Below are 18,038 nucleotides of genomic sequence, written 5' to 3' on the forward strand. Positions count from 1 at the left end.
CTGTCTCCGAGAATTGTAGTAATAGTTTGATATAGCTTTGTATTATTGTTGGAACACAAATTGTCCTTGTAAGTTGTAACACATAATCTTCAATGCAAGTATGCAACCTCTTATGTTATTACCACTTTCCACATCAATTTTTATATGGTTAAGAACGCAACCAACATGAACTTAGCAGTACGAAACAAATTGTTTGGACTGGATTTCCTTTCAAATGTTGAACAACAATAATGGCCACTGTTATTATCATCACTTTCTTGATGTGACTATGATTATCTCTTAGGCCAAGAATTTGTAACAACTAAAAGTAGTTTGACATCTAACAATTGAAGGTGAATTTTGTTATCTAAATTGTCCTTTTAAATTTTATTAGTATTTAATAAATAAGAACAATTTTATAATTAGTTCACATAACCTACATGCTGTGGGTCTAGCTAGCTATGTTTGACAACAATCATGAGAGCAAAATAGGCAATAATCCTGTACACTAGAACCATTGCAACCAAGGCAAAAACAGAGAAAATTTGATGATCAAGACCAACATGCTGAATCACTTGATGTTCTCTAACTGAGCATGTAACATTATCCTTAAACTGTGACCCCAACAATAGCTTATAACCATAATAGCTATGAGATATGTGTTTAATCCATGACACAAAACTTGGGACATGCTGAACGTAGAAGCCATTGATTAGAATATATAAAGTCATGACTACCGATCCAACTCTGGAAGCCAACTTTTGATTACTCACCACAACTGCACCAATGGCAAGACCAATACCCTGTGACACCAAAGCATAGAGAAGAACAATGGCTAGAGTTTGGAAGAAATTTAAGGGATTTGGTTTTAGCCCCACCATCCAGTAAGTAATGGTGACAAAAATGGTTGGCATTGCTAGCACTGCTGGAAGTTCAACAACACTGTTTGCCATGACATAAGTTGAGAGTCTATACATGTAGCAAGATTTTTCCTTCATTAGCATTTCATGATCACAAGGGAAGGTGAAGATTGACACTAACATAGGCAAGTATGCACTAACTTGTGTGTAGTAGAAAAGTAGTCCCACCTATGTAGCAATGAAACAATGATGAGAATTGAGAAATACATAAATGTCAATTTAAACAGAGAGAGTTTATCGTTTAAGTACCAGGTCTTTGGTTTGATTAGCTCCGGCCTGCCACCAAACAAGGCCTGAAATGGTTGATGCTGCCAAAACTTTACAGATTATGAGGATTGAAAATTGGTCATACTTCCTTTCTTTGAAACCTCTGTTTATTAATATAGTAAATTGTTGCCACCATGTTGTGCAGTACTGGCCAAGCATTTCATCCCCTGAAGTGTTATGAAATGGTACCTTGGAGCTTTTGAGTTCCATGTTTACTTGAGATGCAAGGTTACTTTCAAATGCTGATTTTAACACTTGTTTTGTAGCTTCAACTTCATCTTCTAAATTTCCAGCATATATACCTACAAAATTGTAACATGATTTTTGAAGAATGAAACATATTATCTAAAACTTTCAGAAAGACAATTTTCAGTTAATTTGAAATTAGTCCTTAAAAACAAAGATATCATGATGGTTACCGCTTGCAAGATCAAGTAGGAAATCTGTAGGATTCATGGCTACAGAAGGAGCATAACCAATGCTGTAGAAGTAATTCATGACAAGTTCTCCTTTCCCAAAGTACAAGGTACTACCATCTGATAGCAGCAGAATCTTGGGGAACATGTAAAATAGCTTGCTAGAAGGTTGATGAATAGTCATTACCACAGTCCTTCCAGATTTAGCCAAATCACACAGAATTAGCACGATTCTCCGAGCAGTTGTCGAATCAAGCCCTGAAGTTGGTTCATCAACAAGCAAAAGACTAGGATTAGTCAACAACTCTTGACCTATGCTGACCCTTTTCCGTTCTCCACCCGACACACCTCTTAAGAGTGGACCTCCCATTATAGTGTCCTTACAATGATTCAGGTCAAGTTCATCCATAACCGCGCAAGCGTGCGCGATTTTCTCTTGTTTGGAGAGGCTGTTTGGCAGGCGAAGAAGAGCCGAAAAGACTAATGTCTCATGGACTGTTAGGTGAGAATAGAAGAGATCATGTTGATGAACAAATCCAAGGTTTCGCTTCATGGATTTCAAGAGCTTCTTGCCATTGTAGGTTATGCTTCCTTTTGTGATTCCATTTTTTAGTCTACCTCCCAATGCATTTATCAGAGTTGTTTTTCCACTACCAGAAGGACCTAAAATGGCTAATAATTCACCAGGGAAAACAGAACCGCTAACCCCTTTCAAGATTAGTTTACCATCCTCATTACAGCTATTCTCTTTCTTGCAAAACAAGCCATCCCTTTTACTTGTTTTGGTTTCATATATAACATCTTCAAACTGCAAGAATCAACATTGTAATGTAGAATATGAACATGTCTAGCATATCTTATAAATTATCCATGTTCCATGAGTTTACTAACCATTAGGCATTAGCACATAATAAACCAATACTCATCACTATCCATTTGTGTTAACATTTAAAATATCTAAAAATTGAAGAAAAGTAATGTACTTAAAGTGATCTAGACTACCAAATAAATAAAAGGAACTAGCTCACTTCTTTCTACGGCTGGATTCAACACTAACACATGAAACAACAATTAAAATTTTATGAGTTTACTTATAGAGCATGCCTTTAGGGTAACAGGTGGATAAGCTTTGATAAACATGTTTCGTTTTCCTTCTGTTGTTGACTTCATTAATGTTTGGTATTCAGAGCTTAGTGTCCCACTTGCCATTTCATTTGACATTTCGTCGCAATGTTACCCGTAAATAAATGCTGCAACAAGAGGCAACTAAAATTTATTAAAAGAAATACATTAGTGACATTGTTTCACAAGGAGTAACAATTTTAATTTATATTGGTAGGCATTTTTAGTCAGCAACCTATAGTCTAGTAGTCCAAAATTATTCTTTTAACTAATATTTTTAAATATTATTAACTAACTGATTGTTGGTCGAAATTAATAAATTGTGCTAGTCCTATAACACCGATTTATAGAATAATCAATTATAGATCCTTTTTAAATAAGTTTGTTGTTTCTAATCTAATCATTATGGTTTAAAAACTTTGTTTACATAATTCTAGCTAGCTATATGTATTGTCATACATTTAAAAATGACTCCTTAACTTTAAATCAGGATTAGCAACAGCGATTAAGCAATCTTTGTTTTAAATTTCAGCTTGACTTTTGACAATTTCAAACATCTTTTGATATTGTTGTTTCAACCCAACCCAACTCAAGCTGTAATCTAAAATTGTTAAGAGAGAAAGAGTAGGCCCAAATAAAATTTAGAAACGAATACTGAAAGAGAGATAATCGGCCCAGTTATGAGACCGTCTCTCTTTCACTCTGCATTATCAAAAACAAAGTTTGGATTCATAATGATATGATTGAACAAGAAGGAAAATCACTATAGATGGATGATATCGATTGCAATGTGGATGTGGGAAGAGGAACCATTGGAAAAAGCTTACCTTGTTATTAGTTATATTTGCTTCACTTATATATGGCTCCTCCTTTGCTCTGCCTTAATTATTTGCTTTTTGTTGATGAAAATGACGAGAGATGAGCATTGTTGACATGTCTGCAATGCTTTTTATGTGTGTTGGTTGACGAAAGAGGTTACGTGCCATTATCAGCCATTAAAATTAATTATCAGTATAAAATACATGTTAAAATATAAATATATATTAAAAATAAATTTTATATATATATATATATATATATATATATATATATATATATATATTAATTCACTGATTTTAGTATAAAAAGTACTATTTTTGTGTTACGTGTATTGTGCCAATTGCTACCGTTACGTGGGAACTTTGCATGGTGCCACCTTCCCTTTTACTCTCTCTATTCATTAAGCTTTTTCTCCTTTCATTTCTCATGTGAATGAATCTCATCGATGCAATAACTTCATGTCATTTTCTTACTTGAAAATCTTCCTCCACAATCTCTTTTTTCCTTCTATTCAAAATGATTTTTAATTTCAACATTTTTTTAAATGACATAATAATAATAATAATAATAATAATAATAATAATAATAATAATAATAATAATAATAATAATAAATCAGTAAATTAAAGTAGTAGTATAACAAGAAGATAGATATATTAATCCTTTTGGTTGTAAATTCCTATTTCCTAATATATGAATTGAAGAAGCTTCTACGATTTAAACTTCCAATAAGGCTAATAACTTGTCATTGCTTCAGAAAGTCAAACCAAGCCATATATATATGCATCGCAGCCATAAGGTACCAAGAATGATTTAATTATAATTTTCATACATATTATTGGAAAATTTTTAAGTGTGTCGTCAGTGATTTTTAACCGTTGATCTTAATTATAAAAAATATATATAATATATATAATTAAAATCAACGTTTAAAAATGACTGATATATCGAGAGTACACTTGAAAATCTTTCCATATTATTATCCACTACTACTATGTATGTGTTTCTACTTTCTCCCATTCAAGCATTCATCGTCATTGGTGTCTTTGTTACTTTCTTGGATCTTGTCGTATATACTCGTGGCTTATGGACTGAATACGTAATCAGTGACGTCAGCGTTGCTACATTTACCCCTCTACTAGAATTTATTAACTTTAGTCATTTAGATATGACATGTAGTGCTCACTCCCTCTAAATTTATTTCATCATATCCTACTAATGACTGCATTAATTAATTGGTCCCTGAAGAAGTATATAAGCAAATAGATATTTCGTTTTGGTTCTCATGTTTACTCCTTGTAAATGTCTTTATTCCTATATATATGAATCAAAGATGCTCTTACGATTTAAACTTCTAATTATGCATAGCAAGAAGAAATAATAATACATGGTGGGAACGATATTGGCCATTTAGAAGAAGAATAGGCGTAATGGGCATCTCTACCAAAAATAACTAAAATGATATATGGAACACGAAGAACCACACGTGCATGTCTTATAGTATATAATCGTTGTTGCTCCCCCTTCAACAACTCATGCAGTCCTGTTCTTTATTTTCTTATCATTTTTTGGGAGAAAATACGGAGAACTAATTTTAGCTGTTCAATATTATTTTAATTTTTTTAATTTAAAAAAAATATTTTTAAAAATTTAAAATAAATAAAATAATTTTTAAAAAATTTGATGAAATTAAGTGAAGGAAAACTTAGCTCCTTATCATTATTTTTTTTCAGTGACGACTATTTAAGTAATATACTACTCTCATTATTTTATATATTTTTAATATATATTTTATATTTTAAATTTTTAATATATTTTTTATATAATAACTAATTTTTTTGTGTATAGATAATATATTTCAGGCACTCGCATATGGACGCTCATGGGCCACGATGACGTTGGTTTGGGCCTACTGTTTGGGCTGATCATTAGGATCATGCCTTAGTTTTTTGGGCAATAACCATAATTTTCATTTATACAGGCTCATGATTGTTGCTATTAACCGAGACCGAGAGTCCGAGAGCCATAAACTTGTTCACTTCTTCACTCATTTTTTTGGTGACTTCTTCTTCACTCATTTGTTTATATTTTATTATTTTTAAAATTTAAATTCAAAACCTTTCATTTTAATTAAAGTATAAAATATTAATTATTTGACTAATATTATATTTGTTATTTGTGTACATATTTAAATTAATATACTAGTATATTATTAAGATACTATCACCGGTGAAGTTTTGTTTAGACAATAAAGACCATATAAAATTTTTGTAAAAATATTAGTAGTTCTATTTAAAAAAAAAAATTAGTTCATTTGGTTTAACTAATACGGTTCTAATTTATTTATGTGTCTTCAACATCCACTTTCACCATTCTTTAAGATTTTTTATTTTTATCTTGCATTTCCTCTCTCTCATCCGTCTTGAATTATATTTATCTTTTCATACATTTTTATATATTATTTTATTTTTAAATTAACATCACAAGTTAAATGTCATTATAGTATCAATACTATTTATATTAATAAATTTTGGTATTTTATTTTATTAAAAATTTAAGATTTTATTTTATTGCTGTTACGATGGGTAACCGGAGATTAATGGGTTGGACGATGCTGGTTGGCCCAAACGTATGGATGAGGAGGATTCCAAATGGATCCGCAACTCGGTGCCCTCCGTCCAGCTTGTTTGTGCGAAAGAGTGGGGGGTGGTACCTGCAAAAACACTCTGATGCCTAAGTCAGCAAAGGTGTTAGAGGGTCTAGAGAGTATTGGAACTTAGAGATACCTGAAAGGTGTCAGTGTATTTATAGTGGTGATCCAATAACCACCGTTGGAGTGGTGCCACTTTTCTAGGGTGTTAACCGTCCCTTTATCTTAGGGAAGTTAAGATATGACTCGTGGAAGTGGTTAGAGAGATTCTAGGGGCAGTTACTCATTCAAATGAGTGCTTATCTACCAGCTAACCCTCGTTCCCGACTTCTTTAGAGCAAGTCGAGGCGAGTACCGACTTCGTAGTGGCTGATCTGGTGAAAGGTGAGGTCAACCCTTTGGGTTGGGCCTTTCTACTTTGGACCCTGGGCCTTAATCGTTGGGCCAGGATATGAACAGTGCCCCTACTCGAGCCCAATTTCTCTTTAAGATTTGGGTTCGAGTATACTACTCGGGGTTGTGACCGACGTGATGTTTCGAAACCGACGTGACTTTTGTGACCTTTTGGTTCTGACAGTTACGTCTAATCAAGCGTCGTGTCCGTTAGGGATGTGCGTAGGGATTGATGGTCTTGGTAACGGTGCATTTTCATTAATGACTGCCCCGTTTTTACCATTGTGCCCCTAACGTACTTATAAATACTTTCCCTCTCTTTCATTGTTTCGTTTCTGCGATTTTTCAAATTTCCCCTTCATTCGTTCGTGCTGCATTTTTGCATTTTCGAAGGCTTTCGTTTTCTCCAACCCTCATTTTCGGATAAAGGTTAGTTCTTTTTGTAACATGCTTTTCTATTTGCATGCCTTCATTTTGTAGATAGGTTGGTTTGTAGACTTCAGTTCCGTATTTCTTCCTTTAGAGACCGTGTTTTTTATTTTCCTTTTCTTTTTTCCTTGTAGGTTTTTTGCTACCTTTTTAAGAAAAAGAAATGGCTTCCGTAGATATCCTTTCTCAATGGGTTGATGTCACAGTCCTAGGGGAGGAACCCTCGGTCGATACTGAGTTTATCACCAACCTTCGCACTCACCACAGAATTTGTACTTCTGAGGATGACGAGCCGAAGTATGAATTGGTAGTCCCGGGTCCTGAAGACCGGGTTTGCTTTGGGAGGGTCAATGAGGCGGCCCCTCATTTTTTCTTTATGTATGAGTGTATGATCACCCGTTTGGGTATTTTTCTTCCTTTTTCAAACTTTGAGATATCTGTTTTGCATCACTGCCGAGTTGTCCCTACCCAACTTCACCCCAACTCTTGGGGTTTTTTGAAAATTTATCAATTTATTAGCCAAGTTTTGGAGTTCCCGACTTCTTTGAAGATTTTTTTCTATCTCTTCCATATGACCAAACCTTTCAGTGGGCTAAACAATAAGCAACAATGGGTGTCTTTCCGAGCCATACAGGGTCGGAGAGTTTTTACCCTTTTTGACGAATCCTTCCATGACTTTAAAAATTATTTCTTCAAAGTTCAAGCCGTAGAGGGTCACCATCCCTTTTTTCTGGATGATAATTCTTCTCCCCGATTTCCTTTATACTGGCTGGAGGCCTCCCCCTGCGAGAAATATGGTCTGGATGACCTGGATGAGGTAGAAGCAGCCATTGTGGGGTTCCTCCGAGAAGTGTGGGGGAGGGCCCCATATTTGGACACAAAAAAGTTTCTCCAGGGGTCTTCGACCTTTGTCCAGGCACAGCTAGGTAGCTTTTATTTGTTTGTTAGATGTCCGACTTGTCTGACTGACCTTTCCGACTTGTCTGATCTATCTGTTATTGTCTTTTCAGAGATGGCAAAGGCAAACGCTCAGGAGTCTTACCAAAGGGTCCAGGAGGCTAAAGCAAGGTCTCGCGCCAGGACTGGTGGCGCCAGGGCGGTTATCTCTCCTCCTCCTCCTCCTCGGAACGTTGGGACTCCCTCTCAGCCCATTGTGATTTCTTCTTCAACTTTCTCTCAGCCGCCCCCCTCTGCCCGTCCTTCTCCTGAGCCAGAGAATAAGAAGCGCAAGACCGTAGAGTCTGGCTCTTCTGGTGAGGTGAAGGCGGATGCTCTTGCATTCGTCCGAAAGAACATCTACCCCAAGCTCGTATAAGCATGGATGATGTGTCTGTTCGCCACCACCTTACCACTCTAGTTGAAGAGAGTCTCAAGGCGGCGGGGGTTTGTGGCAAACTCTTGGATATTTTTGAGAAGGCTCCTCTCAGATCTTTAGGGATGACCTCAAGGGTCGAGGAGCTGGAAGGAAGGCTTCGTATATATTAAGAGCATGAGAGGGAGTTGAAGGAGGAAGTCCCCAAGCTGAAGGAGGAGAGAGATAACCTCCGGGAGAAGGGGAGGAAGTTGCAAGCCCAATGCAACATGGAGGTGGACTTGAGGAAAACAGCGCAGGGCAGCTATCAAAAGTTATTTGAAGATCTTGTGGCTGTGAAGAATGATCTGCTGAATTCTCGGAAGGCCTATGCCGAGTTGGAGGACTCTATCGCTGATGGCGCCGAGGAGGCTTGGAGGGTCTTTAAGGAGCAGGTCGGAGTCATTGCTCCTGACTTGGACCTTTTTCCTTTAGATCCCGACAAAGTCGTCATCGACGGTGCCATTGTGGATCCTCCTACCCCTGTGATTGTTTCCGAGTCAGAATTGAAGACTCGGGGGCAGAGGATCATAGAGTCCCCTCCTCGTCCTAAGGACGCTCCGAGCTCTTCTACTGTTCCTCCGACTTCCTCTCCTATGGATGCCTCTCTTCCTGGTTCTGACGGCGTTCTTCCTGACTCTGGTGGTGGTGATCCGTCTACTCTTCTTCCTAAAAAGTAATTTGTTGGCTATTTTGGGGGCCCGGCCTGTGGGTCCCCCTTTTTTAAACTCTTTATTTATTTTTGTTAGTGTTTGAACAATTTTTTGGCCTTTTAAGGCCGTAAACAAAACACTTTATAATACCCTTTTTAATAGGGGTTTTAATGCTAAAAAATAAGTACCCCCTTTTTTGGATAAGGGTTTAAGTTACCTTATGCGTGCATGCTTTTCTGATTTGCGATTTTTTCGAATTCCCCTTGATTTTTTCTGAAAGAGCCTTTTCTTTGGCTTGTCTGCCTTTCTGAACCTTTTCGTTTTAAGGATCTTTAGGGCAGCCTTTTAACCTTTTCTTTGGTTTTTTCCTATCTCTTTTTTGTTATTCCTAATACTCAATTTTGTTTTATTGAGCTTTTCTGACTTAGGCTACTTTCGTGATACATTTTTGTGTTACTCGGTTTCCCGTTCTGACTTATGAGTCGGGATGTTTTCGAGTTTATTATGATCAATTTCTATAACCTCTTTACACCGACTTGTACCTCGTCGTTTTATCCTGACGACCATCTAGGTCGGTTCATGGGATTTTCACGTTTTGTCGAGCTTAAGTTGGTGCGTTTCGTTGAAAGGAAGAGAAAGCAACAAAAAAAGGAATTTATAAGAGATATTTGTAAGATGAAAAGATCTTTATTAATTGGGGAGGTACTTCATTGCTACTAAGGGTTTTTGACAGTCTATTCCCCTTAGCCCCTACTATGATGCCTCGTTAAAAACCCTTCTCCAGAAAAAACCCTTTGGTTTTGGGAAAAAATCATGAAGTTGGGAAAAGAGTACATCAGAGAGTAGAGTTCGCTTTTAGCTATAGTACCTTTTCATATTACAAGCATGCCACGACCTTGGTAACTCGGTGCCGTCCAGGTTGGTCACTTTATAATAGCCTTTTCCTAAGATCTCATTGATTTTGTATGGTCCCTTCCAATTTGCAGCGAGCTTTCCTTCTCCTGTTTTGTTGACTCCAATGTCATTTCTGATCAAGACCAAGTCGCTTAGGGTAAATGTTCTTCGGACGACTTTTTTGTTGTATCTTGCAGCCATCCTTTGCTTCAGCGATGCTTCTCTTATCTGGGCTTCTTCTCGGACTTCGGGGAGCAAGTCGAGCTCCTCTTTGTGCCCCTGTATATTTCCGATCTCGTCATGGAGAATCACTCTTGGGCTTTGCTCGTTGACTTCTATTGGGATCATGGCTTCTACCCCATAAACTAGTCGGAAGGGTGTTTCTCCAGTGGCGGATTGGGGGGTCGTCCTGTAGGCCCATAGCACTTGTGGGAGCTCTTCGGCCCAGGCTCCTTTTGCATCTTGTAATCTTTACTTTAGCCCTGCCAGTATGACTTTGTTGGCTGCCTCGGCTTGCCCATTGGCTTGCGGGTGTTCCACCGAGGTGAACTGGTGCTTAATTTTCATACTGGCTACTAGGCTTCTAAAGGTAGAGTCAGTGAACTGGGTTCCATTATCTGTAGTAATGGAATAGGGTATCCCATACCTTGTGATGATATTTTTGTAGAGGAACCTCCGACTTCTTTGTGCGGTGATGGTGGCCAATGGCTCTGCTTCTATCCATTTTGTGAAATAATCTATTCCTACGATCAGGTATCTGACTTGTCCTGGCGCCTGGGGAAAAGGACCTAACAAATTCATTCCCCATTTTGCAAAAGGCCATGGAGAAGTGATACTGATGAGTTCCTCCGGGGGAGCCACGTGGAAATTTGCATGCATCTGACATGGTTGGCACTTTTTCACAAATTCCGTGGCATCTTTTTGCAAGGTCGGCCAGTAGAATCCAGCTCGGATCACTTTCCTGGCTAGTGACTTTGCTCCGAGATGATTTTCGCAGATCCCACTGTGGACTTCTTCCAATACTTCGGTGGTTTTTGAGGTTGGTACGCACTTTAATAATGGTTTTGATATCCCCCTTCTGTAGAGGATATTTCTCACCAAAGTGTAATGTTGTGCTTCCCTTCGGATCTTTTTAGCCTCTTTCTCCTCCTTGGGGAGGATGTCGAATTTCATGTATTCGACCAAGGGGTTCATCCAACCGAGGTTTAATCCGACTATCTCAAGGACCTCTTGTTTGTCTTCTACCTTTACCACGGAGGGTTCCCGGAGAGTTTCTTGGATCAGGCTTCTGTTATTCCCTCCTGGCTTGGTACTTGCTAACTTGGATAGGGCGTCTGCTCTGCTATTTAGATCCCGAGTTATGTGTTTGACCTCGGTTTCTGCAAAGTACCCAAGGTGTTCCATATTTTTTTCCAAGTACCTTTTCATATTTGGGTCCTTTGCCTGATACTCTCCACTTATCTGGGAGGTCACCACTTGCGAGTCGCTGTATATCATCACTTTTGTAGCACCGACTTCTTCCGCCAACTTCAACCCAGAAATCAAGGCTTCGTACTCTGCCTGATTATTTGAAGCTGGGAATTCAAATTTGAGGGAGACCTCCATCTGGGTTCCTCTTTCATCCACCAGTATTATGCCTGCACCGCTTCCTGTTTTGTTTGAGGATCCATCTACATAGAGTTCCCATGTAGTTGGTTTCTCCTCTTGGTCTCCTGCATATTCTGCGATGAAGTCGGTGAGGCATTGGGCTTTAATCGCCATCCGAGTTTCATACTTCAAGTCGAACTCGGAGAGTTCTATTGCCCATTGAACCATTCTCCCTGCAACATCCGTCTTTTGGAGGATTTGCTTCATGGGTTGGTTCGTGCGAACTCGTATTGTGTGAGCTTGAAAGTAAGGCCGTAGCCTTCGTGAGGCTACTACTAAGGAGTAGACAAACTTCTCTAGTTTGTGGTACCTTAGCTCAGGGCCTTGTAGAACTTTACTGATGAAATATACTGGGTGCTGTCCGACCTCGTCTTCTCTTATCAGGGCCGACGAGACGGCCTTGTCTGCTACAGATAAGTATAGGACGAGGTCTTCCCCAGCTATAGGTCGGGTCAGAATAGGAGGTTGGCTCAAGAATCTTTTGAACTCTTGGAACGCCTCCTCGCATTCCGGAGTCCATTCGAATCGACATCCCTTTCTCAATAAGGAGAACAGTGGAAGGGATTTTAGTGCTGATCCTGCCAAGAATCTGGAGAGGGCTGCAAGTCGGCCATTCAGCTGCTGGACCTCTCTTAAACAGTTCGGGCTTTTCATCTCCAGGATAGCTCTACACTTGTCGGGGTTAGCTTCAATCCCTCTTTGTGTTAGCATAAACCCTAGGAATTTTCCTGCCTCTACTGCGAAGGCACACTTTGAGGGATTTAGTCTCATCCCGCGTAGCCTTATGGTGTCGAAGACTTGTGAGAGGTCTGCCAAGAGATTGACTTCTTTCTTGGTCTTTACCAGCATGTCGTCGACGTACACTTCCATTAAGCTGCCAAGGTGAGAGGCAAACACCTTATTCATCAGCCTCTGGTATGTGGCCCCTGCATTCTTTAATCCAAAAGGCATGACCACGTAGCAAAAATTAGCTCTGGGTGTGATGAATGATGTTTTCTCCTGATCTGGCTCATGCATCGGGATATGGTTATACCCCGAGTAGGCGTCCATGAATGATAAGTATTGATACCCCGAGCTGGAGTCTACCAGGGTGTCAATACTTGGTAGTAGATAAGGGTCCTTGGGACAAGCCTTATTTAAGTCGGTATAGTCGACACACATTCTCCATTTACCATTTTGTTTTTTGACTAGCACTACATTGGCTAGCCAAGTTGGGTACTTGACTTCTCTGATGAAGCCAGCTTCTAGGAGCGCTTGTACTTGCTCTTCTACTATTAGGGCTCGTTCTGGGCCGAGCTTGCGTCTTCTTTGTTGTACAGGTCGGGACCCCGGGTAAACCGAGAGCTTATGAGACATGAGCTCGGGGTCTATCCCAGGCATGTCGGAGGCTTTCCAGGCGAAGAGATCGGAGTTATCTTTTAGGAGCTTAGTTAACCCTTGTTTTAGGGTTTCCCCTAGGTTGGCCCTTATGTGAGTATTTTTTCCCTCCTCTTCGCCGACCTGTATCTCCTCTGTTCTTCCTCCCGGTTGTGGACGCAGCTCCTCTTTGGCCCTTGTGCCTCTGAGCTCTATTGTGTGAACTTCTCTGCCTTTTCCTCTCAGGTTTAGGCTTTCATTGTAGCATTTCCTTGCCAATTTCTGATCTCCCCTTACCGTTGCTATCCCCGCTAAGGTCGGGAATTTCATACAAAGGTGAGGAGTGGATACCACCGCTCCGAGTCGATTAAGGGTAGCTCTGCCAATTAAAGCATTATATGCTGACCCTACATCGATGACTATGAAGTCTATGCTCAGAGTTTTTGATTTTTCCCCTTTTCCAAAGGTGGTGTAGAGGGGCAAAAATCCTAGTGGCTTTATTGGCGTGTCGCCTAGTCCGTATAAGGTGTCGGGGTAGGCTCTTAGTTCTTTCTCCTCCAACCCTAGTTTTTCAAAAGCTGGCTTGAAAAGGATGTCCGCTGAGCTTCCTTGGTCTACTAGGGTTCTGTGGAGATGGGCGTTCGCTAGGATCATGGTTATTACCACTGGATCGTCGTGTCCAGGGATTATTCCTTGCCCATCTTCTTTTGTGAATGAAATGGTTGGGAGGTCGGATGACTCTCCTCTGACCTGGTAGACTCTCTTGAGGTGTCTTTTGCGAGAGGATTTGGTGAGTCCCCCTCCCGCGAACCCCCCTGAGATCATATGGATATGTCTCTCCGGAGTCTGCGGTGGTGGGTCTCTTCTATCCACATCATCTCGCTTTCTCTTCCCATGGCCGTCCGACCTTTCTATGAGATATCTGTCAAGCCGACCTTCTCTAGCCAGCTTTTCTATCACATTTTTGAGGTCGTAACAGTCATTTGTGGAGTGACCATAAGCCGACCTTCCCATGTTGATGTACTTTTCAGCTCTTTCCTGCACATCACTTAGAGAGATGGGGTGTCTTTTGGATATGGACTGTGAGAAGGGACCTTCTCTGAGCCCATTGACTAACCCCATTATGACTGCCTCGATGGGCAGGTCTTGAATCTCTAAACATGCTTTGTTGAACCTTTCCATATAGGCTCGTAAGGATTCTCCGACCTCCTGTTTTATTCCCAGAAGGCTTGGTGCATATTTTACTTTGTCTTTCTGGATAGAGAACCTCATCAAGAATTTCCTGGAGAGGTCTTCAAAACTGGTAACCAACCTAGGGGGAGGCTGTCGAACCACTTCATCGCTGTTTTTGACAAGGTTGTCGGAAAAGCTTTGCATCGCGTAGCATCAGAAGCGTCAGCTAGATACATCCGACTTTTAAAGTTGCTCAGATGATGCTTTGGATCAGTGGTTCCGTCGTAGAGGTCCATATCGGGGCTTCTAAAGTTTCTCGGAACTTTTGCCCTCATTATGTCCTCACTAAAAGGATCTTCCCCCCTAGGGGCGAATCTTCTCTACCGTCACGGGAGTTCCGACCTTTGAGGGAGGATTCTAACTTTAAGAGTTTTTTCTCTAACTCTTTTCGTCGATCCATCTCCTCTCTTAGGTGCTTTTCTATCTCCATTTGTCGCTCCCGTTCCTGTTCTAGTTGTTCCAAACGACTTTGGTGGACATGGACTAATCCCATAAGCTCAGTTGCGTGGGACTGTCCGTCTTTCTCTGACTCACGGCCTTCAGAGGAATTCACCTTCGGGGTTTTGACTCCGGAGGTTCCTTCTTTGTGTTGATCGTTGGTTTCCTGATGGAGGGTTAGGTCCGCGTCATTATTTCCGGTATCCAGATTCTCTTGTTCAGAATCTGCTTCCACATGACCCTCCTCAGGGGATCTGTCCGCCATCACTAGTTGATCTCTCGGGTCCCCGGCAACGGCGTCAATGTTACGATGGGTAACCGGAGATTAATGGGTTGGACGGTGCTGGTTGGCCCAAACGTATGGATGAGGAGGATTCCAAATGGATCCGCAACTCGGTGCCCTCCGTCCAGCTTGTTCGTGCGAAAGAGTGGGGGGTGGTACCTGCAAAGACACTCCGATGCCTAAGTCAACAAAGGTGTTAGCAGGTCTAGAGAGTATTGGAACTTAGAGATACCTGAAAGGTGTCAGTGTATTTATAGTGGTGATCCAATAACCACCGTTGGAGTGGTGCCACTTTTCTAGGGTGTTAACCGTTCCTTTATCTTAGGGAAGTTAAGATATGACTCGTGGAAGTGGTTAGAGAGATTCTAGGGGCAGTTACTCATTCAAATGAGTGCTTATCTACCAGCTAACCCTCGTTCCCGACTTCTTTAGAGCAAGTCGAGGCGAGTACCGACTTCGTAGTGGTTGATCTGGTGAAAGGTGAGGTCAACCCTTTGGGTTGGGCCTTTCTACTTTGGACCCTGGGCCTTAATCGTTGGGTTAGGATATGAACAATTGCATTATATTATTTGATTGTAATAAAAATAATAATAACAAAAATAATTAATCTTAAAACTTTTAAGAGATATATATTATCAAAGGTGAAATTAATCTTTTAATATGTTAAAAAATAATTTATAAGTTAGAATCGATTTTATATAATTAAATAAAAAATCAGTTTTTTTTTAAAAAAAAATCAGTTTTAAGATTAAAAAAAAGGTTTTTAAATAAAAATAGGTTTTTATGTGCAAAAATAAATTTTTTCATGTAAAAACTGATTTCTTTTCGATAAAATCAATTTGGTGTATTAATTTAAATGAAATTTTTTATTAACTAAAATCAGATTTACTTTCTTAGTTAACCTTAACTATATGTAATCCTACGTATTAATAACAAATTTAAAAATAAAATAATTTTATTTTAATATAAACACTATTATATAATATTTTTTATTAAGATTTTTTATCTCTCCAAAAATATCTTTTAAGTTTTGCCACTGGATACTATTATATAATAAATTAATAATACAATGTGTATCTGACAAAAAAAAATGTTTATTTCAAAGAAAATCAACGCATAATAATCCGTTTCAATACTCTCCTAAATTTATTATATACAGAGTATTAATTTATTTTTATTCTAAAGTAGTTAAAAAATTATTTTCAGAATTTTTTTTTTTAATTTGAGCGTTATCATATCGTTTATTTAGTCTATTATTCAATTACCTTGAGCCCAACTAGAAAGAATAACTAAATATTATATATAAACAAGAATATTTGAACATACATAATAATAACAAGGACTTAACAGTTTAATTTGGGCATGACGTTTATAGTTAGAAAGTTCGAAGTAGTTGTTCCTGTAATAACTAATAACCTACCTTCTATGGTCATGGAACTTTAATACTTAAGAGAGTCACAACAAAAAAAGGTAAACATAATTTTTAAATGTGCCGTCATCTCCTACTTTTATGTTGGAAACCCCTGTTGATTTAGTCTTCACATCCTTATTAGACTAATTCTTTATTTTGAAGCACAAACTAAACTAATGAGTAAAAAGAGATTTGGAGATCATTTTATTTGGTATACTCTTTTTAAATTTGTATTCTCATTATAATGAATAATATAACAGAAAAAATTTAATTAATTAACTTTATATAAAATTAATAATTGAGTCATTAGATAATTAAATACATTTAATTAAATTATTATTTAATAATTCTCAATTATTAATTTCATATTAAAATAATTGCACCGTAAGTTTTAACCCAATATAACAATGCAAGAATACGGGAATCACATGAAAGAAAGATTGAAAGGTCGGGATGGGAATGTGGATTGACCAAAAAAAAGGAAGAAAACTCAAGACACATTTTCTTTACTGGTGAAGAACGGGACAAATGTAAATCCTCTAATATAATAAGGTATTTATTATGGTAGAATGATAAATTCATACGTATCGATACGTTTAAAATGTGGATAAATAGTAACAAATTACGTGGAATTTATTTTTCATATCAGTATTTAATTTTTTTTAAATATATATTATATCACTACTTTTATTAATACATCCCCTTTAATTAAATAAAAATAAAAATATAATTTTTATTTAATTTTATAAAAAGTCTTAAACATTCTTACTTTATTTGATTAGACAAAAATATCCTTTTAAATTAATCAAATTTTAGAATTCAATTAATCCTAATTTTATAATTTCAATTAATTTAAACAACAAAACAAAAACATATAAAAAAATAAAAATCAATCATTCTTTATTTTCTCCAATTTTCCTAATAATTCGTGTTCCTTTGAAGCAAAGTAAAATATATAAAAAAAAATAAAAAATCAATCGTTATTGTTTTTTGGGAATTGAAAAAGATAAAGAACGATTGATTTTTGATTTTTTTATATGTTTTTGTTTTGTTGTTTAAAATAATAGAAACTATAAAATTAGAATTAATTAAATTCTAAAATTTGATTAATTTAAAAGGATATTTTTGTTTAATCAAATAAAATAAAGATGTTTAAGATTTTTTATAAAATTAAATAAAAAATATATTTTTATTTTTATTTAATTAAAGAAATGTATTAGTAAAAGTGATGATATAATATATATTAAAAAAAATTAAATGCTAATATAAAAAATAAATTTCACGTAACTTATTATTATTTGTCTATATTTTAGACATATCGATACGTATAAATTTATTATCGTACCTAACAAACACCATATAATAAAGAAGTAACACTAGTGCCACAAAATATGTTATTAATTCATACAAGTATACCTGTTGGGCGTTATTCACGTGTCATAGACAAGAAAGAGTGAAAGACCCACATTGTCCGTTCCAATTCTAATGAGATTCAAAAGGCACTAGTATTATTGCTAAAAGATTGATCCTGATATGGAATAATCCACAAACCGAAATTATCTAATAATTCAAGCAACGTGTTATTAATTGTACAAGCTATGTTGACGCGAATCTAACATAATGATGACAAGAGTTTTACTGTTGAAAAAGTGCATCAATAACAGTAAAAAACTAAAAATAAAGAGTGTATATATATATAGAAGTGGGTTGGGAACCAATTAACTACCACACAATAATATAATATAATTAACTCTTACTATAAAATTATGGCACATCAG

At 37.6% G+C, this 18,038-nt stretch overlaps 2 protein-coding genes across 3 annotated transcripts in view; one reads left to right on the forward strand and one right to left on the reverse strand.

Annotated features, from left to right (window-relative positions):
• LOC107631023 (Transducin/WD40 repeat-like superfamily protein) overlaps window positions 1-18,038 on the forward strand; it is a 28,767-nt gene that overhangs the window by 3,252 nt on the left and 7,477 nt on the right. The gene's annotated exons all lie outside the window — the stretch shown is intronic.
• LOC107631021 (ABC transporter G family member 9-like) lies at window positions 352-3,655 on the reverse strand. 2 transcript variants are annotated; one of them, XM_016334327.3, is made up of 5 exons: window positions 3,532-3,655; window positions 2,687-2,832; window positions 1,586-2,390; window positions 1,149-1,468; window positions 352-1,067 (listed from the first exon to the last, which is right to left on the reverse strand). In XM_016334327.3, the coding sequence occupies exons 2-5, from the start codon at window positions 2,801-2,803 to the stop codon at window positions 435-437; spliced, it is 1,875 nt and encodes a 624-aa protein (XP_016189813.1). In that variant the 5' UTR covers window positions 2,804-2,832; window positions 3,532-3,655; the 3' UTR covers window positions 352-434. The 2 variants fall into 2 exon arrangements, with proteins under 2 accessions (XP_016189813.1, XP_016189814.1); XM_016334328.3 differs by having other exon boundaries at window positions 2,687-2,848; window positions 3,532-3,603.

The sequence above is a fragment of the Arachis ipaensis genome, chromosome B3 (genome assembly GCF_059453495.1).
Source record: "Arachis ipaensis isolate K30076 ecotype BB chromosome B3, ASM5945349v1, whole genome shotgun sequence".
NCBI lineage: Eukaryota > Viridiplantae > Streptophyta > Magnoliopsida > Fabales > Fabaceae > Arachis > Arachis ipaensis.